Here is a 26,645-nt window from a genome sequence, read left to right on the forward strand (position 1 = left end):
ATGTAACGGAACTGATTTTACGCGCAGCCATAGATTTCAAAGACGTGTTTTGTTTGAAATTACTATACTCTGCACTCGTTCAAACGATACTAGAATATGGATCAGCAATTTGGAATCCTTTCTACCAAAATGGATCCTACAGGATAGAAAGCGTGCAACGCAGATTTTTTCGCTGGGCCCTGCGTCACCTTCGAAAGGGTAATCGCTTTGAGCTGCTCCCTTAAGAAAATCGGTGTCAGCTAATAGGTTTGGACACTCAGTCAGTGTTCTCTGTGTTTCTGATGTGCTCTGTGCGCGTATTGACGGTCCCACTCCACTGGCACATCTACCTCTTCAGGCAAGAGCGCCTTTTCGTCGTGCCAACTATAGTGCAAACTGTGGAATCCATGGCCTTCTGCGAGTTTTTAATAGAGTAGCCTGTATTTTTGATTTTTGTTTTGTGACTGTTTTAAAACGATTTGTGTCATTTAGGATAAATTATTTTTATCATTAGTGCCCTCTGCGGTCTGTTGATAGTATTACCAAATAAATAAATACAGTGATGAGTCAGTTAAATAAACATGAAATTCTTCCAGTAAAATTTACCTTTTGTTATGAAAAAATCGTCAGAATAATCATAGGAGTCCCACGATTAAATACAATCAAGATTTTTCTTGATTTCTATCACAAAAAAAAATCCGTTAAAACATAAACCGCAACCGGCACCCTTGATGTGGCTTTGCAGATTTTTTTTTCTCCTTAAATAACTGATCCATTCATGTGCTCACTGGATTAACGTCACGCAAATGATGAGTATTGGTATTTCCAGTTTTGGTCATGACTTATTTCGCCAGTGTTTATTTCGATCTATTTATAGTTTGTATTTTGCAAGCTTGAAACATAAGTGGAGTGCGCCAGCATTTATTGGCCAGGTATATTTACTAATGATCAAAGGTCTCCCACAGGGTAAACAGGATAGAACCAGTTTAGACCTTCGCTAAAATCCAGTTTGATATTATTTTGAAACCATTAGTGGTCGTCGTTGAAAGCATCGAAATCAATTCTACTGTATGCCAATTTCATAACAGGTTCCAGCCGGGGAGGAAGATCCAGACTCGAGATATGTGAACGTTAGAAGGAGCCAAGCACAAACTGGCACGTATTGTCATCGGGAATCAAACAGTTTAATGATATTCTTTTCAAATAGTTGAAGTTGCGTACAGTAATTTATGGAAAATTGTCGTTTTGAGCATCTTAATCAATGGAACACGATTGTTCAGATTCAAAATAGGTGATTCAAAATATCGATATGCTTCACCAAAATCAATCGATTCTAAATCAGATCCTGAACATCCTTCCAAACATTTAGGTCATTTGGTTGCTAAATCATACTGCACTGGCCTTTTGAAGTTTATACGGGAATTTCTATTTGAAAACAGTGCTGCTGTTGTGGGTGTTCAAAGGGAAGTTAACGACTTCTTAGTAATAAATAAATAAAAACTGGGAAATGTAAAAAATTGCCATTATATCTCCGGAGCCGGTGGTCATATTACCGACAGCAAATTCATTAACGATTAGATCTCTGCACCACCACGCCACGCCGCCGCTGACATTTTTGAGTCGGCGCACCGCCTTGATGATTTTTGATACGCCGGTAAAGTAAATATGTGTTTGGTACTTTTAAATTTTAGAAGATGCATTTCTTGCCAACCACTGCATATAATTTTACAAAAAGGACCATATCAATGGTATTTTCACTTTATACCAGATTTTATGAATCGGTCAACTAGTTCCGGAGATACCTACAGAATATGTTCAAGTTAGTATGCATCAAAAGACTATAATATATCACCGTGGGAATTCAAACAGTGAATAAATCGAGTTTGTCGCGGCAGTGAAATTGATGTTTCGCTTGATAGATTTTAGCCCATGTCAGATTTTGGCCACATCCAGAATGGTACTCGGAACACATTACCTTGTTAGCGATGACTGTAACCCAGGGTGAGACATATGTGGAGACCCATCGAGCGCACCAAAGTCGATTTTTACAGTGATTAGCCCTGTTAAACTTTCAGATATTAGGTTGCTCATAAAATATTCCAAAGATTCAGGTGATGTATGATACCTAAAGATATCCAACTATCCGACAATTCAAATTTCTTCTCTCACAATTCTATCATATCATATCAGGCGGTTCAGAAATTATTTCAATGACCTTCTTCTTTCGTAAGAGAATAAAACCCTTACGCCCAGTAATTAGATCTATTGTGGTATACTCCAATTTGATATACATGCACCGGCAGTTCGTTCCATCACTATGAATGTGAGTGATAGTCACATTATGACTATTTATTTCACTCCACGAAGGTATAACTTCCTTCCTACACGAGGATTGCCGCCTTGAATTGGGTACAAATACTTGACCAACGCACCATTGATGCCGCCGTCTCCGTATTCTACGACAACATCTATAAAGTAATTCAAGATACTGTTCCGGTGAAGACACGAAAATCTTGTTTGCAAATCCAACAACCTTGGTGGAATCCGCAATTGTGTAATCTGCGTAAAGCTCGAAAACGTTACTTTCGTTCCCGGACCGCAGCAAACAAGTATACGGTGCAGCAGTAGAATAGGGGTATTCCCGTGGACGTCACCTACGGTAGTAGAAGCTCCACCACCGACACCGCTTCTGCTGACCTTTTCACTGACTTTTTCCGAAGTGTTTTCGAACCCGATCAAACTCCTCCATCGCAGCAATATATTGATCAGCTACCAAGATACGACATTCACCTGCAGCAGCTCATCTTCAGTCAAGGCGCTATTCTCAAAGCCCTTTGCTCAGTCGATCCATCGAAAGGTCCAGGCCCGGACCGTAGTCCACCGTCTTTCGTCAAGTAGTAGTAGTGTATCAGTATCGTTGGCCACTCTCGTTTTGTCTATTTTCAATCGATCGTTTAAGGATGGCGTTTTTCCGGATGCCTGGAAGCTCGCCTCAACTACACTAATCTTCAAGTCCGGTAACCAGCACAAAGTGGAAAATTACCGACCTATCTCGATCCTTAACTGCTTGGCCAAAGTTCTCGGAATTCTTCTGCATGAGAAGTTGTTCAACCCATAATCTCAGAGTTTCAGCATGGATTCATGAAAAAGCGCTCGACAGTCTCAAACTTGATCACTTACACGAACACTCTTATAGGTAGCATCGAGAAGCGTCAGCAAGTGGACTTCATTTACATCGACTTCTCTAAGGCTTTTGACAAAGTCCCTCACGCCTAGCCATTATGAAGCTAAACCGCCTTGGTCTTCCACCGGGGATCGTTTGTTGGTTGAAATCATACTTATCATCGTTCGTGGGAGTCACCTAGGACCTCTCATTTTCGTATGATATGCTAAGTTCCTGTAAGTTGCTATATGCGAATGATCTTAAGCTGTACCGTGTGATCAAATTGATCGTGGATTATTGCGCACTACAAGCTGATATGGAGCGATTGTCATCCTGGTGTCAGATGAATGGAATGCAAGCCAATGCTACCAAATGCAAAGTGATTACCCTTACCCGTCTCTCACTCTCCGATCATTTTTGATTACTCTATGAATCAATCGCCGCTGGAAAGGGTTAATGCCATTAAGGATCTTGGGCTCATCTTGGACAGCCAACTACGGTTTAACGAGCACATATCCATGACAGTTGCAAAAGCCAACTCCATACTGCACAATTCGACGACGTGTACGCCCTGAAAGCACTGTACTGCTCTATGGTCCACAGTGTTCTTGAATATGGTGTACAAATTTGGGCTCCATATCATGCTACTGCGCATCGAGAGAATCCAGAAACAGTATATCAAGTTTGCATTACCACGTCTGCCATGGACAAATCCAGATAGCTTACCTCCGTACGAGCATAGATGTGCGCTTATTGGACTGCAAACACTAACAAATCGCCGAGTCTTTCTCCAGAGGATGTTCATATTTGACATGATTAGCAATCATATTGACTACAGTTGTTTGCTCGGGAACATCAATTTCCACACTCCAGCTCGCCGTGTCCGCAGCTATTACTTTCTGTGGACTCCCGGACTTCGTACTGCTTACGGTTATAACAATCCTCTCGATAGATTTTGCAGACTGTTTAATGATGTGTGTGATGTTTTTGATTGTAAAATAAGTAGACCAGTTTTTAAGAATAGGATTAAGTCACTTTAAACAGTCGGTATGGCTAAAATGTCAAAGATGGTGGTTAAATAAATAAATAAATAATTAGTGAAGTTCGTTACCTTTTTTAATTCAGTAGACCATATCTTGTTGAATTAATGCACTACATTGACACAGTAGATATTCCGAAGGGGGTAGGTAGCTCATCGATTCTTCCGGTTCGCCTCCTAGCATCGTGCTATAAGGTACCAGGCGATAACCAGGGTAGTTGATCGATAGCTCGATGACGTCATTTCGTTGGCGTCTGCTATGAGAAATTCTCATAGCAGGCGTTGACGATGGGACGTTGTCGAGTTGTTGAATAGCAACTATCGTGGTAACTCACCGATTACCTGTCGATCTGCCAAATTTGGAAAGACGTCTTCATTGTCTCATATAATAATATTCCGCCCACTATATCACAAGAAACTGCGAGTAGCTGAGTGGAATGGAGATAAGTTAAGCATTGGGTACAGGACCAAGTCTCCCCTGGGTGGTGCCAGAAGATGAGCGCAATAGAATCATCAAGTTGCCATAAGGCACGGAATGAGACTATTGCATGGCTGGGTAGTCAAAGTCTTCCATTCGTTAGTCATTTCAGGTGGATTAGAACAGGTTTAGGTTTAGGGTGGGCGTTGGCCAGATTTGGATTTTTCAGATATAATCCTAAATAGGACCTAGATTATTTAATACACTAGTAACCTCAACTTCTGTCACAATGTTTCATTGTGACTAATCAACACTCAATGGGAAAAATATCAAATTTGCGGTAAATTTGAAAAAAGGGAACTTGGAGTGTAGAGTGCACTGCCCACTGGACGATTCTGAAGCCTGACCAAGTGAGTGGGTTACGGGTTTATTTGATTGTACGTCATTTCCAAGTTATATATAGATACATTCATACCATTGGCATTTTGTATTTGAGATAAGACAGAGACAGGATGCGGAGGACCCGCTTAGGGGGAGCGTAACCCATGTTATGGCTTCCATTTATTAAATAGTTCAGATAGGCTGGAAATGATAGGTTCATGGTGAGAAAATGTACCATATGGTGCCCGTTCACTGATCAAAATTAGATTCAAATCGTCAGGCCCTGCCCTGGAATAAGGGAATTGACGATGATTTGTCAAGTTTCATTTTGCATTTGCATATAATTGTAAGTTTAGGTTTGCTTTTGTAATTGTAAGATAGATAGTTTGCCTCAATTGAAACATTGAGTTAAACATGACGAATCATACCTCTAAAATAGTAGTAGTTACAGTGCCGCATTATCTAACTTTTGTTTTGTACACGCTCATGTACACTCCCAAAATAGTATGCCGCAAGTAAGTATATCACAGAGGCAACTAAAGATCCAGAAACAAAAACCGAAAACGCTGAACGGCAGATTGGTTTACAGTGGTCGACCAGGGTGTGTGCTGATAAATTACAAAATTACAATTACATCATTATTTCATACATCAGCTTGAATTGCGTTGATCGATATTACATTTTTTTGGCTGTGCACTACACCACCGGAGCCAGCAAAGTTCAACAATCCATCGTTGCTTATGCCTTTGTTGTCGTTTGGAACCAGTTTTGCGAGGTAGGTGACGATTGTGCGTATTTCTCGCGTAAATTTTGAAAAGGGCCTAGCCTGAACAATACGTAAAGAGCAAATTGAAACATTGTACGTCGCGTGAAAGTGGAACTTAATGAAGGCCTAAGTACTTTTTCGTAGTTTTTAGTTTTCGGATTTGAAAGATCGTCGGTTACAGTGGCCTGCTTACTGAGCAGAAAAACGCGGTCCCAGGTCCTTACATATCAAAGAGATTTATGGTAAAATCGCTTGTGTATCGTGTATTTTGCGAAACTCGTTGTTGTCGTTGGTTCCGGGTTTGAATGGATACACAAATTTGAGCAACGGTATTATGTGATATGAGGGGCTCGGTGGCCTTAGAGCAACCGTTTTTGCTTACTGAGCAGAACATCATGAGTCTATTCTCAGGCCCATCCACAATCAAGATTCGTCAATCGTTTTATTTGTTAATATGACTACATGGTAATAACAGCAACTCGGTGATTAAAAAGGTGCTCGTCTGCCTAGTGGCAAACGTTTTTGCTTACTGAGCAGAAGACCGTGGGTTTAGTCCCAAGCTCCTTCGCGTTATATGATCGTTAGGACATCAATTCAGCTTATCGTTTACCAAAACGAACCCTGCTGCAAACCCAACCCTCTTATCCAACATCCCAGTGATTCCTCGTGGAAGTGCAGAGGTGTTCTCGGCTTCCATCAAAGCGAGTGTCATGTCAACACAATCCTTCCCATTCCTTTCTTGACCTGTGTTCGGGCGCGGCCGGCGCTGGTATTGCCTAATTTAAGATCACCAGTTTTTACACATTGAGGATGATTGCTAGTCCCAAGCATCGTCTATTGGTTCTCTGTGTAATTACAGCTGATCTGGCAATAACAGAGTAGCAACCGTGGGCGGTCAATCAAGCTCAAGCTCAAGCTACATTGACACAGTAGATATTCCGAAGTTTCAACTTCAAAATTACAGAAGCGGCATGTTTCAAGATATTTGAAGGACATAGAATGAGTGATCGGTTTGCCCAAAAGTTGAAGCTTCAAATGTGCTGGGTTATGCTTCCTAGAGAAAAAGACCAACTCAGTTTTCTCCGTGGAGAATCCGATACCTACACACTTAGAAAAAATCATGTAAATTTAGGTGCTCTGAGACTGACATACACGAGCGTCAATTTTGACACAAAATTTAGTCATAATAGACGCGAAATTCAGCTCAATCAAACGTAATTTTGAACTTTTCAGTCTCGGAGCACTTAATTTTACATGACATGTTTATTTACGTCTCATCCTTTATGTCAAAGATGGATTCCGTCACGTGTAAAATTAGCTATTTCTAAGTGTGTAGCTGGATAGCCCAAGTAGACAAATTGTCTAAGTTATCCTGTAAGGGTCGTTGCAGGTCGACCCCTTTGGGCCTTGTGACTGACACTACGCCGTCATCTGCAAGTTGTCTCAACGTGCAGTTGTCACTAAGCAATTATCAATTTCTCTGACGTAGAAATCATACAAATGGGGGAGACTCATGTAGCTAAATCGTGAAGCTGTAGAGTTTCCATGAGAAAAGCTCATATGTTTCTCTGACAGCAAATTGTACAAAACGTTGTTAATTAATGGAGAAAGGCCACAAGTGTGGAGTTTGTCTGAAAGGACTTCAACCGATACTGAATCAAAAGCCCCCTTAATATTCAAGAACACAGAAGCCATTTGCACTTTTTTAGCAAAAGCCAACTGGATTTCTGTGGAAAGCAACGCGAAACAGTCGTTCGTTCCCTTACCCCTACGGAAAACAAATTGAGTATCTGAGTGTGGGTGGTTCATCTCAACCCATTTTTCCAAGCGAAAAACGATCATTTTCGCAACAATTTTTGAATGCACGACGGGTCGTACGAGTTGCAATCCGACGCGCCAGGCTCTTTAATGGTTATAACTCTCACCCGCCTCCAATCATCCGGAACAATATTGAGCTCCAGGAACTGACCAAACAAATTCAACGTGCGCCTCCTAGCAACGTCTGGGAGGTTCTTCAACAAGTTGAACTTGATTCTATCAGCTCCTGGAGCCGAACTGCCACACGAAAGGAGCGCGAGTGAGAGCTCCAGCATTGAAAAGGGCTGACTGATCTCGTGTACCGAATTCGTCGTTTCGCGAGGAATCATCTGTGCCGGCACAAAATCATGACATACTTTTCGTGCGAACTTGAAAATCCAACTTTCCGAGTACTCCTCGCTCTCGTTGTTAGAAGACCGGTTACGCATCTTTCGCGCCGCGTTCCACAGCGTATTCATCGACGTTTCGCGCGATAATCCGTCCACGAATTGCCGCCAGTATACGCGCTTCTTAGCTCTGATGAGGCTCTTGAGTTCGCGTTCAAGAGTCGAGTACGCTTCAAAATGCTCGGGTGTTCCACGTTTCCGGAAAAGCTTAAACGCGTCGGACTTTTTACGATAAACCTCAGTGCATTGTTGGTCCCACCAAGGGGAAGGAGGTTTCCTATGGAAAGACGTTCCTGGAACCGGCCGAGTTTGAGCTTGAAGCGCGCTGTCCAAGATCAGATTGGAGAGGAAGTTATATTCCTCCAACGGTGGAAGCCCTTCTACCGACGACACGGCTTCATCTATCGTGGCCTTGAACATTGTCCAATCGATATTACAGGTAAGATCGTACGCGACGTTAACGGGTTCTGATGGATTGAACCCACTGGCAACTGAAACTTTGATCGACGAGAGATCACTGCCGTGGGGATCTTGGATCACATTTCACGTGCAATCCAACGATAATGAGTTAGAGCAAAGTGTGAGGTCTAATCTACTTCCATTCGAGGATGGGCCAGCCAAACGTGTTACTTCTCCATTGAAGTTGTCACAGAGGTCATATATCAAAGTAGAACGGTGGTCACCATACAGTTCTCCCCAGCCTGTATCGTGGGAATTAAAATCCCCCATAATCAACCGTGGAGCAGGAAGTACCGAACGGATATCTGAAAGTAGTTTTCGATTAACAACGGCTCTGAAGAGACGATATCTGAAGAGAGCCAAGTTTCACAAAGAGCAAATGCATCACAATCATTATTGATAACTAAAAACTTAAAAGAGTCTAATTTACGAATAAGACTTCGACAATTCCACTGTAGAACAGTGATCAAATCCCCGACCTCGTTTGGAAAATTAGCCATCGAAGGAAACGATTGCTGCAAGGAGGGGCCACTTCAATGTCAATTGCTTCGAGAGGGTCAAGAAAACAATGCTTTTGAGAGGATCAGAAATATTGAGGTACTTGATGATACCGTCCACAATGTTATCAAATGAGAACAAGCCAGGCTTCTGTTCATCATGGGCCATCAGCGGTTTTTGATGTCCCCGGGAGAGATGGAAAATTCTGGTATAGTCAGTTCAGCAGAAACCAGGAGGAGTTGAAACTTATTTTTTTGACGTTGGATAACGTCTTTCGGCAACAAACGGGGGTACAAAATTGAAAACAGTCATTTTGGATGCGTTACGAAAAATTAAAAGATTTTGAACAATAATAACTCAACCGTCTCTCGATAGATTTACGAGATAATGGCATCAATCGATTGGAAATATTTCTAGCAATTTGTTGAATGTTTCAAAACTATTGATTTCATTCTGTAAACTATTGAAAAATGGTTAAAAGTAAACCATTGTCTAAAGATGGTGAAAATCGATTGATTTTTTTTATATTCTTATACTTTCTCCAACCGAGACATCAGATGCGAGTATCTGACACCTCTGATATTTTCTGTTCTACTATATAAGCGTCCAACAAGGTCGCCCGTTCCATCATTGTCTATCCGATCGTCGACCCAGCAGCAGAGCAGCAGTACCAGAGCAGCGGAAGCAGAGCAACGGCAGCAGAGCAGCGGCAGCAGAGCCTGGGGGCGAAAGGGCAACTACGCCGAGTGCGTTGGTGCCAGTGCTTCGGTATACTGGGCCGCCGTCATGGAATGCCCAGCTGCTGCAGTTCTCAGTCGGTCGTATTCACCGTCTGCTCCGCAAGGGCAACTACGCCGAGTGCGTTGGAAAAATGGCCCTTTTCAGGGCCACAACATTATCAAGAAAGATTTTAACGTACGTATGCGAGTATCTGACACCTCTGATATTTTCTGTTCTACTATATAAGCGTCCAACAAGGTCACCCGTTCCATCATTGTCAACAACATCAGCCCAACAAAACGGCCCTTTTCAAGGCCAACCAGGGATGGGAAATCATTTTCATTCATTTAGTGCATTCATTACATTAATTTGCCTCTAACTTTTTTTATCAACAGAATTCCGTAAAATAGTGTTTGCAGCTTTTGTAGGTTTTGATATTAGCTACATCTAACATCTAAATGACTCAAATCGGTATCTCTTATGCATGATGAATCAGAGCGATAAGAACCCACCATTGTTTTTCAGTGAATGTAAATTGCATTCACTGAAAAACAATAACATGTTCTGCCAGCTCTAGTTCGTCATGCATAAGAGATTCAGATTTTAATTATTCACAAAAGTTGTAGCTAATATCAAAAGCTACAAAAGCTTCATACATTATTTTACGGTGTTCTGCTGATGGAAAAAGTTACAGACAAATGAATGTAAATGAATGCACGAAATGAATGTAAATGATTTTCCATCCCTGATCCCAACTACCGTAGGGTTGTCATCCACCGCTCACGTAGTCTTCCTTTACCTTCCTTTAGCATCCTTTCAACAAGCAATTGCGTCTTCCTAGGATCATGAGTGGTGATCTTACGGTGATTCCAGTATATCTCTGGAACCATGTGTTGAGTCTGCTTGAATCTATACTAGAAGATATTTCTGGAACCATTTAAAAACTTCACCCCATTTGAAAAGGGCACACAAGTCTTCTGTGAACAAACCCTTCCAGTCCCTTCTCTCGTCACCCGACAACATCACATATGATGGGACCGCGAGAGTCAAGGCATGCGAAACAGCGCACGGCGATGGCGCCCTGAGAGAGCGCATTGAGATGTTGCAATGAATCAGTCGCATGTGATTGAATACATGCGTCGCATTGAGAGAGCAATGCGATGAGACAAAAAATTGAAACGCTTGAATTTGTTGAGAGCGTGTAGCTTGTCGCGCGCATCGTTCTGGTCTCTCTTTTGTACAATTAATGTAGCACTCCATGGATTTGAGAGTCATGCGACGCTCTGTCTCACAGCTCGCTGTCGCATTTGTGTACGCGTGAGATTTCCGGAAGCCTGGTCATTATTGTGAAACCGCGTTGAATTTGGTATTAGCGAAGTGGAAAAATAACTTGGAGTGAGATACGTTTGTTGCTGTTTTTTTTGGATCTTAAACCCGCTTTTGAAACAATTTCTAGGCCCTTATTGTTGAGATCAATCAACCGCTTTGGAATTACGAGTACTCCACATAAATGGTTTGAAAGCTATTTGTCTGACAGAACTCAACGGACTGTTTTTAATGATTCTGTTTCCAGTCCCGTGGGGAATAACCTTGGAGTGCCCCAGGGAAGTGTATTAGGGCCCCTGTTATTCATTATGTATATTAATGACTTGCGACGTGTTTTACGATTTTGCGACATTAATCTTGTTGCAGATGATACTGAGCTATTCATTGCAGCTAAGGATTTAGATGATGCCGTTTTACACTTGAATGAAGATTTGCGTTCTCTAAGTAGATGGTTGAAGTATAAGCAGTTGAAATTGAATACAAGTAAAACTAAATTTATGGTAATTTCGCGGAATCGAGTAAATGAGAACGTCTCTGTTGTAATTGAGGTTAAATATCTTGGCATGACAAACTTAAGTTCAACTCACATTGACAATGTCATCAAGAAAATTGCCATGAAGTATGGAATTCTATGTCGACTGAAAAACGATTTAACTATTGCCAGTAAAATACAGCTATACAAATCAATCATCTCTCCTCATCTAGACTTTTACCCTTCCATTTTATTTCACAATAATATATAACACAATATAACACAAATATCGAGTATAGAGGACTGAATTTAACATTTGATAAAAAAAGGGGTTTAGACTAGGCAAGTCAAATGATCAACTCAGTTGAATTCAATTGGCTTGACAAGTTGAGCCTGGTTCAACTTTTTTCAATTCAAGTGAGTTAATCAAGTCAGTTGAATGGCATGGTTTACACGTTCAATTCGCGTTCAAGTCAGTTGAATTCAACTGACTTGATCAATGGACTTGCCGTGTCTAAACCCAGCTTTAAGCTTTTCTGCAAAAGACTGCCTAGAACGTTCATTAAGAGACGCTTCTAGTTTCTCCCCGCGTTGTCTGTACGCAGGGCACGACGAGAGACCATGAGGAGTTCTCTTACAGTACTCGCATTTTAGTGCAGTGACTGTTTAAGCGCCATCTTCGTGCTCCTCCGGCTTCTCCTCGCACTACGTGGATATTTTCTTAAAATAAAATGGCATACATTTTAATGAAAGATAATTAGAATAGCTGATGACTAAATTAAATAATTTGTGACCATCTGTGTAGCGGAGGAATTTGACCGTTGTATAGATGTGGGCCTCTGCCAGAAAATAAATACGAGAATTCAAGAAAACGCATACATAAGATCAATTTACGTCAACGAAACTTGATCAAGTCTTCGCGAAACTTAATCCAGGATCGATCATATCCACTTTGTATTCGTTTAATATTTCTATTTCCTACCGACGAAAACTGTTATGAACTTTATGTAACCGGTTTTCTTCGCTGAAAGTATTGACGCAAATAATGGCGGCTTTTCAAAGTGGACGAAAGAGGATCTCAGCCGGCGCCGGTGGTGTAGTGGTAAGCATGACTGCAATCCCAGCCGAGTTCGGTGGGATTTTTCTGAGGCATAAAAATCATTGGTCACGTCTTCCTTTGGAAGGGAAGTAAAGCCATTGGTCCCGGCCCATGTGTGTGTTTGAATGGATGCGATATCCTACGCAGGTGTGGAAGGTGCCTTCCTGCACATTTGATTGTCGTCAATGGATGGCAATCTGCACATTCGATTGTCGTCAATGGATGGCAATCTGCACATTCGATTGTCGTCAATGGATGGCAATCGATGTCCGTCGGTGATTGGCACTAGATTGCGTAACAGAGCCCGACGTTAAGTAAAGGAAAGAAGAAGATGAAAAAAGAGGATCTCTATCGATGAGAGCTATTATGTCACTAAGACGGCTAACTATGTCAGTTCAGTACTGTTCCATTCCGGCTTGCAATTGCTCATTACAGCTAAAATGCTATTTTTCGGTATTATGAAACAATGGGATACTATAATGATAATTTTTATTTGTAAAATGCAAGAAGAGGTGATAAAGTTTGTATATGACACATAAAATTTGTCAATTTTGCTTTCAAAAGGTCACTACTAGCGATTGTATGATCGCTGACTGCTCGTTCATTGCGTTGCTCATCGTTACAGCTAATCGCTAGCTGTGACCTTTTGAAAGCAAAATTGACAAATTTTATATGTCATACACAAACTTTATCACCTCTTCTTGCATCTTAAAAATAAAAATTATCATTATAGTATCCCATTGTTTCATAATAACGAAAAATAGCATTTTAGCTGTAATGATCAATTGCAAGCCTGGTTCCATTTATTTACGCTAAATAATTACATAAAAACCTCCCGCAGTAATGCTAGTGCACTGAATATACGCACTATGAAGCAACTACTTTTAAATTGGGACCTCACTCAATTACTCATCTACACAGTACTACCAACGAGAAACCAAATTTGTATATGAACTAGCTGTTATATTAATTGTGGTTGTGATCTTGTGTCCAATACGAATGTACGACCGCTAGTTTCTTTTAAGGAACTGTGAAGGAAATATCTAGGAATGACTTAGCCGAATCTACATCAATTTGACCAAATTGTAATCATTTCAGCTATAGGGAGACGAACCATCAGCTATCGAAACTTCTCTGTGGTATACTGATTTGTTTGAGAAAGGCATTTGCCACCATTAGGTGGATTAATTGGGTTTGCAATACAATATAGGATTATTCAGTTAAAAAATGCTTATTTAACTTTACGCAGGTAAAATTAAGCTACTTTATTCTTCTAGACAATCCACCATGCATTTCCGGAGAATTTCAAGATTAGGGCGTAATTGGCTTTGTAAACAAACCGGTCTATCGCCGATTGCTCACGAATGAAAGCTCAATCTAAAAGACGAACACCACAAACAGGTAGAGGAATTATTTCTCCATCATTTGGCATAGTTCGTTTGCAAGATTGAGCTTTTATTCGCGAGAAATCGGCGATTTACGTGTTTGTTTACCAAAGGGATTACGCCCAAATCTCCAAATTCTCTAGATTTAAAATCTTTTTCGATGTCTACCGCCGTTCATTAAAAATTATACACACACCTGCTTGAAACGCGCTCATTATGCCCCTAGATCTTCTGGTTTTACTTATTTCCTGGTTGATTTCCCAATAATTTTCAAATAAAAATAAAGTCTCATTACTCACTTGTAAACATTGTTGGAGAAATTGTTGAACGACGCATACGCGATGATCCCACCGAAGCAAACCGACAGCGAGAAGAAGCACTGCGTAACGGCTTCATACCACACCTGAAAAATGTTATAAAAACGGTTACATCGGTTGCATACCATCAGGCTGCCGACGGCGGACGCTAACACAAGTGTATAACAGATACGTACCGTAACGTTCAGCAGTTGATCCCACTGTGGCGTTAGGAAGTAGAGAATCCCATTGAACGCCCCATCCAGGGTACAAGCGTGGACGAAAAGAATCAAGATGATCACGTAGGGAAAGATGGCCAGGAAGTAGGACGCCTTTCCGGAACTTTTGATTCCCTTGATCAGAATGGTGGCCACGCACAGCCATGCAAACAGAAGACAGAGTACCAGCCTCCAATCCGGAAAACCGAGACCTTCGTAGAGAGATTCGTTTTTGTGCATCACAGAGTTTCTGAAAAATGTGCTCAATTGTAATGAATATTCAAATTTAAGACTCGATGATCCTACAAAAAGTACAGTTCCGCAGAGGCTTTCGGTGGAACACTGGAGTTGGACACGATTTGTCCGACAAAGTCGGAATCAACACAGTTGGGCCAGGACGGATCACATTTGGCCCAAGGCAGAACGGCGCTGAACGATGCCACCAAATATCGGAAGGTGATTGCCAGTACCGGTGTGTAGTAGGTCATGACGATAAACATGGCAATCGATTGACCAACACCAATGCCTAAAAGGATTCGAAAGTTATTACGCTGAAACGGAGCGAATATTTTACATCTAACCTCTCATGACAGGACTGAGATCGTAGATTTTGACGCATCCTCGGCTGGAGAACTGTCCCATTACCATCTCCAGGTAGTATATTGGTCGTCCAACGATGAACAGCACCACCAGGTATGGAATCAGGAATGCTCCTCCGCCATTTTTGAGAGCTGTATAGGGGAACTTCCACACATTACCGAATCCCACCGAGTAGGCTATGCAGGAGAGCATGAATTCCACATCTTTGCCCCATTTGTCCCGAACTGGGGCGATTTTCTTCGCCACGGTGTCATTACCGTGTATATCCAACGTGTTGTTGCTGTGGGGCTGGAAAGAAAGAAAGCTTGATAAGGCTTTAAATTGCACTGTAATTAACGAATAAAACGCATTTCTTATCATTGTGCACGCAGATGCAGTTAACGCTATCGTACAATGTATGACGATACAGTACTCGTTCGATTGCCATGCTCCTTGTGATTACAATTTTTAATAAAAGATTAATAATTAATATCGTCTTTGTCATACAGATGACATACGGTGGTCCAAAATCCACGGAATCATAAATAACATTTCAAAATAAAACCGCTCGACTTTGGCACGGTTCGATTTGGGCAACACTAAATGTTCGTACTTGTTGCCAAATTTGAAAGGTGACTGTCTCAACTGGTCGCGGAGAACAGTCCATAATGCATCCTTGGGTAAAAAGACCTCGTGTGATTTTTCGTTACTTTCTTATTAATAATTCTAGGATTTAATGTGTCGAAATTCTAGGTTATTGCTAAACTAGCAGTACTGCTCGTAAAATTCAAATATTGATAGAAAAAATTTATATGAAAAACTGCACGGTGCCATTTTACCCCAGTGTTTTGGACTCCGACTTCCGAAGTTAAAAACTCATAGTCATAATCAATGTGGTCAGTTTGACCCAGGTCACTTTGCAAGGCAAATAGAATTGATTTATCAATTCCAATTGTTATAGGTAGGGGAATGGGGGTAAGACGGACACCTTAAGGATTGTTGTGCTTTTCTCATACAGCATTATGCTGGTATTATCAGTATTCTATAGGTTCAGTCCACATCGTGCTCTATTGCTGAAAGAAGTGTGACTGCTACCTAAGCAACAACACATTTTTTTCTCTTGATTTGTTTTCCGTCGATCTTGCTTTCCGTGCTGAGCACCACGCCAGGGAGGCAGCTACCACACCTGGAACCTACCTATCGACACATCAACTCATGAACCGGAGATCAACGGCTTTACTTCCGAAGGCGTGATCATAGATTTTATGTCTCAGAACATCCCGGCGGCGCCGACTGGGATTGAACCCCCTGCTGGGGTGAGAGGTTATCACGCTTATCACTATACCACCGGCACCGCTTGTTACAACAAATTTAAACAGCACTATTTAGTGCTCAATATACTTGTAAATTTTCTACCTAGTTCGACTCTTATTCCTCTTCGATCCTTGTTTGGATCCTACCCGTGGTAATCCTGCTTGGATATCGATTTGGAAAATTCCTCTTCGATCCTTCAGATTCTTATAGAAAACTGCGTGAAAGTCGATTTGGATAAACGTTTTACTGCCACCATGGCGCCTAAGCGCAAAAAAAAAGGACAATCTCTTGATCCCCCTTCTGATGAAATTTATTTGAGCAATCAATTTGATTTGCCCACGGATGACGGATGAACTTTCTAGGCTCAATGCCAAGAATGAAAAGATTCCCCCAATTGTGATAACTACTTTCGATTTCCATGCTCATTGCACGGAACTGCACTGCAAATTGCCTTATTGTTGCGGTACGTTAGCAGCGTTAGAAGCCTATTGTTGTGTATGGAGACCTCCATACACAACAATAGGCTTCTAACGCTGCTAACGTACCGCAACAATAGGGCTGTTTCCCCTAGTTCGTTTATTTGTAAGCCTCCATCGCGTTAGCTTTACGGAGCCGATAATTAATTGCTCTTTGTTTGTAACAAAATTAACTAAATTCTATGTAGGAGCTGGGCCGAATACTCGGGGATTTTTTTTTTCCTTGGTTTGCTTTCCGTCGATCTTGTTTTCCGTGCTGAGCACCAATGCTACCGACGCCAGAGAGGCAGCTGCCACACCTGGACCCTACCAATCGACCCATCAACTCATGAACCGGGGACCAACGGCTCATCATACACATCAATTGGCTCCTAACGCTTCTAACGTATCGCAACAATAGGACTGTTTCCCCTAGTGTGGTTCTATATTCGTCTGGAGTTCGACCGGCTATTGTGACCAGTGGGCGACGATGAGACTCATCTAGATGGGGGACAAGACAAACAAAAACTAATAAAGAGATTCAAAAGACAAACGATTAAATGCTTATACTAGACATTTGCAGAAACACATAAATCGACTGCATATAGAAGAGATCGCGGGTACCCAACACGTCTCTGATAGGGACATAGGGTTGTCTTCCTTGGGCTGGCTGGAACCTTGGACGGATTCAAAAGTCTTCTCAAGTATCTTACTGAGAAGCAGCACCACTTTTACGACATCAAAACTGAACATGTGTTCAAGGTTGTCTTGAAAGGTCTGCCCAGTGGTGAATCCCTGGATCAGATCAAAGATGAACTGGCAAAATTGCTTGGAGTTGTGCCAGTCCAAGTAATCAAAATGAAAATGAAATCCCGTCGTGGTGTTTTGCGCAACGGGATTGTCCGAGTGAAGTGAGAACACTTCAGGAAGACTGGAGGAAGTTTCCAAAACCACACCCAGTGCCGTCAGTGCCAGGGATGGGGTCACGGAACCAAAAATTGCTACATGCCCTTCAATATGGGTATTTCCGGAATCGAGGTTACGTCTAGACTGTAAAAAGTGTAAGTGTTGCGTCCAAGATTGGTGAGATTAATCGCGTGTAGTTTTCGTATATTTAGTTATTAAATTCCAAGAAAAAGTTTAAATGTTCATAAAAGGTTAAACGTCCCAGAATCCCCACGAACGCAGCCAGTAGGAGACACTTCCCTATAAATTGTAGATGCAGTCATGAATGGACGTCCATAGGGGTGGCGTAATGGGGGCCATTGTGTGAAGAATTCGTGGCACGTACGACGGTTCAACGGTCACAGTTCGGGATCATCGTTCACCAAGAGGCACAGGCATAAGCCTGGTGATCATTAAAGACTACGGACACAGCGAAAGTCAGAGCTAAAAACCTATAATTTGATTGTGAAAACTAAAGTGAGCTAAATTTAAAGTTTAAAGGAGTTGTAGAGGAAGTTGCCACGTACAATTGGACAGCCAGGACCTCGTGGTTTTACCGTAACGTTTACTTATTTAACGTATTTTCGTAATCGCCGGTAGTGTGTCCGAATCGTAGATCGTTAACCTGATCCCACAGCTACAGTGTGCGCCGCCAATCCAGGCAAGCCAACTTACCCTTGTGGTTCGTTGAAGCCTCGAGTCCGTCACCATACTCGAGGGCCGTACGGGACAGGTGGAAGCGTCAACCCCTGGCCCAAGAAGGTGACGCGGTACCATTGGAAGGAGAGGAACGACGACGACGGCAGTGGCAGGTGAAGGGGCCCCGAAGAAAAAAAACGAAGAGTAGTGCTAGCACAAGGTAGGAGTAATCGATTAAGGAAGTGGGAGACGTCATAATCTAGACCGTCCGTGAAGTGAGAAGGAAGTGAGTGTTAATAAAAGCGATTAAAGTGGGAGTTTGTCTTGAGCAGAGTTGCGACCTATCACAATCACGATCGCCAAACAGCTGATGGTAGTAACGCTTTGTACATTCCTATCAATGTGCTCGTCGAAGCTCTCTCCATGACCATTCATCAACTTGACGAAAGAAGTAAAAAGCAACGGGTGAATGTCGTCTTTGGTGGTGATCCATCACTGATCTGGTCATTCCCGACAATCACGACACTCTTATGTGCTCGTTTTGAAGCAGTTGTTGCTTTGCTTGCTTAGGTGTGAGTGTGTTGATGACGAATTTGGAATGCGTAGGCATTGTTTTCATTTTCTTCTGTCGTTTCGCTTTTTCTCATGATCGTACTGCAGAAGTCTTCACTGTTTTCGTTCTGCTTTTCATCATCAGCAGCGAGTGTAACGTTTTGCTTGTGAGCAGCGACCATTACTGGTGATTGTTGTTTGCCATGGCTCTAACTCTCACTGCGTGACAAAACGATCTGTCAGCGATAGTCGGTTGATGCGAAGACGAGTGTCACGTGAGTGTAATGATATTTTGCATCACTGGTCTTGAGTGAACTTTAAGTGTTTTCTTGGTTCGCGGAATTGTCACGAGTGTGTGCCGACCCTGAGGCTTGGAGACGGGAGTCTCATCAGTGCTGAGAGTAACACCGCACTGGCACGTTACAAGACATAGGATATTTGACATTATTTTCCAGGTTTTCTTTAACCAGAAGCCACCATCTTTGATTTCAAATGGCGTCATACATTGATTTCCGGTCTCCAGACGTAACCCGGATTTCGGAAATACCCATATTGAAGGGTATTTGACAGTATTTCCCAGTTTTTCTGCAACCGAAAGCCGCCATATTGGATTTCAAGATAGCGTCTAACATTGATATCCGGTCTACATACGTCATCCCGACTCCAAACATACCCATATTGAAGGGTATTTGCTACACGAAACGAAAATCAATTATTTTATTCATGTGTTTCATTTGCCAAAACATCAGCCTTATACATTCCATACGCAAACCACATAGGTCCTATAAGAATACATAAAAGGTATGTGTGACCGCTTATACATTTCATTCGACACTTGATCTTCATTAACTTTTTGCAAGGCAACTTATACATTTTATGAATAATAGAATATAGAAATTTGCCAAAAGGTATAAGGAAATTTCAATCCGTGTAGTATTTCCCAGTTTTCCTACAACCGTAAGCCACCATCATCAATTTTAAGATGGCGTCTGACATTGATTTCCAGTCTTTATACGTCATCCCAATTCGGAAAATACCCATATTAAAGGGTATTTCCCAGAATTTCCCAGTTTTCCTACAACCGTAAGCCACCATCTTGGATTTCACCCCGATTCCAAACATACCCATATTGAAGGGTATTTGCACATAACATATGTGGTACTTCATGCTAATTAACTGACTAAAAGATGACCCCTTTTTTGTGTTGTTGTTGTGGTATAACCAACACGTGGAAAATCCACGAGCCCCTCATTTTATCTGTCAAACTTTCATAGCGAATCAAAACAAACATTGCGTAGTACTAGAATTTTGACTAGAATGGAGTACGTTAATCGTTTGCTTGGGACCAATAGGCTAGTCAAGTAGTGAGCCAATTTAAAATTGTTAGTTTCGTATTGATTGTTTGTATAACTGGTGTAGTGGGCCATCGATCTGTCAAAATACAATTTTCGTGTTTACGGCACTGAGCGTTCATAAGGACCAATGTCGAAAACGTGAACAACTGCTTCTTTCGTGAAGTTCAGAATCAATCCATGTAAGCCAGCAATTCTATCGCAAAGAGGGGACTCTTCCTCTACACAATCATCGTGGTGGTTTATTTGAGTGGTTTTTCATTCTCGAGAAATTCGTGGAAAATGTAATTGTTAAACGTTGGCGACATTGGCTCTTATGAAAGAAAAGGAGATATATTGTTGCATGCTCCGTAAGCATTGACGTTGACGACGACTCTGCAACTCTTTACTCCTATGGTAAAATCCCATAAGCATCGGACAATCTGTGCATGACGTCTAGCGGACTTTGTCTTATCTCTTCACTTCACCTTGGTACCAGCGAGCCGCCGTCTTTTCACGCATAGATTGATAGTTTCTTATTGGCATTTTCATAGGAATGGAAGGGTAAGGAAATCTTCTTTTTTTCCTTTATTTAACGTCGGTCTCTGTTCAGCAATCTAGTGCCAATCACCGACGGACATCGATTGCCATCCATTGACGACAATCGAATGTGCAGATTGCCATCCATTGACGACAATCGAATGTGCAGATTGCCATCCATTGACGACAATCAAATGTGCAGGAAGGCACCTTCCACACCTGCGTAGGATATCGCATCCATTCAAACACACACATGGGCCGGAACCAATGGCTTTACTTCCCTTCCAAAGGAAGACGTGACCAATGATTTTTATGCCTCAGAAAAATCCCACCGAACTCGGCTGGGATTGCAGTCATTCTTACCACTACACCACCGGCGCCGGCTGAGATCCTCTTTCGTCCACTTTGAAAAGCCGCCATTATTTGCGTCAATTCTTTCAGCGAAGAAAACCGGTTACCATAAAGTTCATAACAGTAGGAAATAGAATGCTAAACTAAAACAAAGTGGATATGATCGATCCTGGATTAAGTTTCGCGAAGACTTGATCAAGTTTCGTTGACGTAAATTGATCTTATGTATGCGTTTTCTTGAATTCTCGTATTTATTTTCTGGCAGAGGCCCACATCTATACAACGGTCAAATTCCTCCGCTACACAGATGGTCACAAATTATTTAATTTAGTCATCAGCTATTCTAATTATCTTTCATTAAAATGTATGCCATTTTATTTTAAGAAAATATCCACGTAGTGCGAGGAGAAGCCGGAGGAGCACGAAGATGGCGCTTAAACAGTCACTGCACTAAAATGCGAGTACTGTAAGGGAACTCCTCATGGTCTCTCGTCGTGCCCTGCCTACAAACAACGCTGGGAGAAACTAGAAGTGTCTCTTAATGAACGTTCTAGGCAGTATTTTGCAGAAAAGCTTAAAGATGGGTTTAGACAGGGCAAGTCCATTGATCAAGTCAGTTGAATTCAACTGACTTGAACGCGAATTGAACGTGTAAACCATGCCATTCAACTGACTTGATTAACTCACTTGAATTGAAAAAAGTTGAACCAGGCTCAACTTGTCAAGCCAATTGAATTCAACTGAGTTGATCATTTGACTTGCCTAGTCTAAACCCCTTTTTATCAAATGTTAAATTCAGTGGAAGGGTAAAAGTCTAGATGAGGAGAGATGACGACAATCGAATGTGCAGGAAGGCAGCTTCCACACCTGCGTAGGATATCGCACCCATTCAAACACACACATGGGCCGGGACCAACGGCTTTACTTCCCTTCCGAAGGAAGACGTGACCAGAGATTTTTATTCCTCAGAAAAATCCCACCGACCTCGGCTGGGATTGAACCCAGACCCATTGGGGTGTTAGAAAGCAGTCACGCTTACCACTACACCACCGGCGCTGGCCGGGGTAAGGAAATGTCCACCATGTTTCACGCACAGACTGACGTTTGCTGATGGGATTTTACCATAAGAGTAAAGAGTGACAGAGTGGCGGAAAAGGTGAACTTTAAATTGTCATGGTAATGCCAAATGACTTCTTGCCGCAAGATTTCACCAATGCAACGTTGCTAGTGTAGCCGTGTAAAATCAATTTGTTTTTTATTTTCAACCACGAAATCAGCTGTCAAAGTGTTCGACTTGGCAGCGGTTTGTTTTTTTTTTGTTTTTCAACCAGTAAAACGCTTGTATTAGTGAAACTGCTCACTAATAGCGAATTCGTTTCTTATCGGTGTTGGAACCAGTTCCAACCCAGTGCGAAACCGAACTTTTTGTCAGTGCGAACCTCAACCTGAGCTAGGTTTTAAAAACAAACGAGCAAACTGACGTTTGTCAGAAAACAAGCAGACCCAATCTTGATACCCGATCCAGGTTGGAACTGAATAATAAACGAATTTACTATAATACTAACGGTGGTAGAGAACTCTATGCGGCCATTCTTTTTTCCACTAGCTCGACGGGGGCTTATCAAAGGATTTTTTAACTAGTATTTTCAAGTCGGTTAAAAGCCAATCAAGAGCGTTTTTATTGCCTATTTACAGATGTATTATTTTTTAGTCTCTTCGACCTGTGTGAATTGCATTGCATTCATTACAGAAATTACGTTAATTGAATGTAATTTACTACAATCAATTTAAAGATTCAATGATTGTTATATGTTGGAATTGTCGAGGGGGGCGACACATCTAAATCTCAAGTTTAGATGCACAACAAATCTCACACTAGCGAATCAATAGCATAGCATAGCATAGCATAGCATATGTGATTGTACAAATCGTGGGTGGCTATATAATGGTCAACTAATACGTTTTGCAGAAAATATCGAGTGTTGACGCAGAAAATATCACTTGGGATTAGTGATTTTCCCCACACGAAAATAAAATCTACAATACAAGCATCGCATTATACACCTGGCCACATCCTTACAATCGCAGGGGAAGGGAGGGAAAGTTAATCCAACATCTACTTAAGAAGGTGCAGGGAACCCATACTACCTTCATAGGTGTCACAGGAAGGAAAGAGTTGTGTTAGTGGGAGGGTGAATGATTTGGCAACTCTATTCGTCAATATAGAGCATTTGATAAATCAGTGACAAAAAATAAAATATAAATAGATAAAATGGAAAGATCTCACCCGATTGGCCTAGAGACTTTGCAGCGTCATGTTTTCAGAAATGCTTTATTTATTTTTTTCTTTGAACCACCGCAATCACTGATAACGCTCTTCTAGCTCGTACGTACAAAAGAACGCACTCCACGCATAATCAAGGTCATGTATTTTCGGACTGTCTTCTTTAACACCACACAAAGAAGATGCTCATCGCAGCAACAGAAAAATATATCAGCGTGATAGAGGTTGTACGGGGCAACAAAGAAAAACGCAAGATCACACCAAGCACCATTGCATAAGCAACAAGAGATCAAAAAAAATCACGCACGGTATTCAAAACAATCTCACACTAGCGAATCAATCTTCAAAAAATCTTCTTTCATTTGTCGCATCTATTTGCATCGCGCATCATCTTTTTGCAGGAAATCTTCATAATCGTCATCAATCTTCTTTCTATCTACTCAGCGTGCGCGCAGCTAGCCACAGCAAAACACAATTTTTTCTGCATCGTAGATAGAGTCGTCCCCCTCGGGAATTGTTCACTGTTCTTTAAGTAAGTAAACTTGTGAACGTTATGATTACATCACGAAATATTCTGTTGCATTGAAAAAAAGTTGATTGTTTTCTTAAAAGTCTCGAAATAAAACTAGGATAAGTGTTCCAGTTGTTGGTCTTTTAGCCGTTCCTGGTAACTTTGAGACTGCTAGCTGGAAGTTCCAGACTGGGGCCATAGTCATAGTGGTCGAAAAAAGCTTGTTAGGATCACCTTGTCAACGTTTTTTAGTACAAAATATTTGAAGTAGATCTTTGTGTTGGGATTTGAGCCAAAATGTTCATTTGGCCCCATTTGAGAAACATATCGAGGGTTGAATCCTTGGGTATTACAGGTCAAAATTCTTGTGAATGGAACGATCGTCAGCATATTTTCCGCATAAACCACAAAATTTTACTGCTTTTTGTGCAGTTAACTCCTAATTTGCGCGGTCGAATTTTTCCCCGTTCGAATCCAAATTAAATTAAAGGTTGATGCAATTGGTTCCAAATAATGAGAAAAAGTTTACGTAGTATAAAAGTGCAAGAAATTCTTTGAATTTACCCAAAGTTCTGCACTAATACTTATGCAATTTAAAAATGTCAGTCTATTGTTGTGAATGGATACCTCCCTGAGCATTGGGCGATCTTGAGGAAAGAATCGATCATAGTGAAGCGGTTTTTTTTTTTGAAAATAATCGATTCACCAATTTAATCAATCATTTTGATTCGATCTTTTTAAAACGATCTTTTGAATCGATTCATTTTTCAAAATGGCACAGAAATGTTTAAAATACAACGAATCATATGAAAGTTGGTGCGGATTACCGCCAAGTTCAGTCTAAGCTATATGATATAGATTTTATGTTTCATAAGCTATCTTGTTATGACATTTCACTCATAATAGTCATTTGATTTGATTTGTCATTGATATATCATTTAGATATAAATTGTGTTGTACGAACGCAGTAAAAGTTGTGAGTGTAACATACATACATGATGAGAATATAATAAATGACTATTCTGATTCCATTTGACATGTGGAAGTTTTTTCTCAAGATACTTGATTAGGTGAGTGATTTAACAGGTTAAAATATTTGTTTTATTGGTATTAAATGAACGATTTATAAATCGATAGAATAACATATTAAACAAAACGATTAGATTGTTGGAGTGTCAAAGCAAGTAAGTACGAAAAGTACTTAATTCAGATATCCCAAAACTTATACGAGAGGGATCCCAAGAAAGCAAATTGAGCCATGCGTTATGCATTGAGCCGATATCGATTCTGTGTGGTTTCACCAGTTTTTGAGAAAAGCCCCTCTGACGGAACACGGCTATCATTATGGATAAAAAGTGACGAGCAATGGGGTACATGGGGATATTCTTTACGGGTTTTCTCCCCTGCTTGAAAAGGATCGACAGAACGTGGGAAAACCGGCTGATGCAAGAAATTGAGTAATTTTGCCGATATGCTTCCATGGCGAACCAGTTCTGACATAGCAGAGGACTGAAGAACCTGAAATATGTCATAAGAAATGAATGTTTCTACTGAACCGTCACTCTGGTTGTTTTCAGAATCCATGTTCAAGGCAAGTGATGTGCAAAGGCGAAGACAAAAGAAAAAATCAATATTAAATTTCAAAATTGAAAAAAAAAAAATGTTGGATCGTAACAAAAATTGAATGAAAAGGATTGATCCAGTCGATTTTGGTCGTGTTTGAGATCGTTTCAAAAAATTGATTATTCGAACGAAATGAATCGATCTTTTGTGATTCAATCCAAAATCGCCCATTGCTAACCTCCATACACAATAATGTGCTCCTAACGCTTCTAACGTTCCGTAATAGTAGAACTGTTTCCCCTATGATAAATAGATTTTTTAAGAAAAACCTAAAGATCCTGTCTTCTGTAAAGATGGTAGTTAATAAATGTATTCCATAAATATGAGTGCAGTGTACTCAATTACACAGCAAAAAATTCTGAATTTTAATTGTGATGTGAACATTCATTCACGTAAACTTGTAATTCATTTCACGCAAACGAGCAACTTTTAAGCAATGTTGTTTAATTAATTAATTAATTTAGCTTTATTTAGGAGGCTTTTAATGTTGTTTACAAATATAGGCTTTTGTATACAATATTTGCAACATTTCATGAAATGTCTCAAAACTTTACACGATTTATAATGTAAACTTAGATGAGATGTGACGCTTTTGTAGAACTATGTATAAGTTTGCCTAAAGCCCTGAAAATTTAATAAAAACTGACTGTTAAACAAAAGAGATACAACATTTTTAGTGAAGGTATGATTTTAACTGATTCCATCGTTCTGACACGCACGGTAAAACTTATTAATATTGATAATCTATAGATTTAGATTCCATTAATATATTCTGTGTGCTGTTGACGCTATCTTTATTACACCACCCGTCTTGTTGATTGATATTCGATAATTATAACAATCCACCTTTCCAGTTGAAATTCTCGACCAAGAAGTTAATTACACAGTTGTGTTACTCATATATGCAAAATGTTCCTGTAAAACACTATGTGGACAATTTATCGAGAATGTTTATTTATCCCATTACTCAATTAAATCGTAACATCGCAAACAATTTGTTCCGCCCGCCGCCCATGCAACTGACGTCCTATGTCAGAATCATGATCACACACTTTCAACGGGCAATCAATCAAACTGGAAATCATTCAATTCTATTTA

The 26,645-nt window shown here is 40.8% G+C and overlaps 1 protein-coding gene across 1 annotated transcript in view; it reads right to left on the reverse strand.

Moving 5' to 3' along the window:
• Window positions 1-26,645, reverse strand: part of LOC135697736 (sodium-dependent nutrient amino acid transporter 1-like) — a 44,105-nt gene that overhangs the window by 16,884 nt on the left and 576 nt on the right. The window contains exons 2-5 of the mRNA XM_065217541.1: window positions 15,005-15,311; window positions 14,730-14,949; window positions 14,403-14,673; window positions 14,209-14,312 (exon numbers count right to left, since the gene is read on the reverse strand). Of these exons, the coding sequence (XP_065073613.1) occupies window positions 14,209-14,312; window positions 14,403-14,673; window positions 14,730-14,949; window positions 15,005-15,311 (902 nt within the window). The remainder of the gene's footprint in view (window positions 1-14,208; window positions 14,313-14,402; window positions 14,674-14,729; window positions 14,950-15,004; window positions 15,312-26,645) is intronic.

The sequence above is a fragment of the Ochlerotatus camptorhynchus genome, unplaced genomic scaffold, assembly GCF_037179485.1.
Source record: "Ochlerotatus camptorhynchus isolate MF236.1 unplaced genomic scaffold, CSIRO-AGI_Acam_v1.1 ptg000077l, whole genome shotgun sequence".
NCBI lineage: Eukaryota > Metazoa > Arthropoda > Insecta > Diptera > Culicidae > Ochlerotatus > Ochlerotatus camptorhynchus.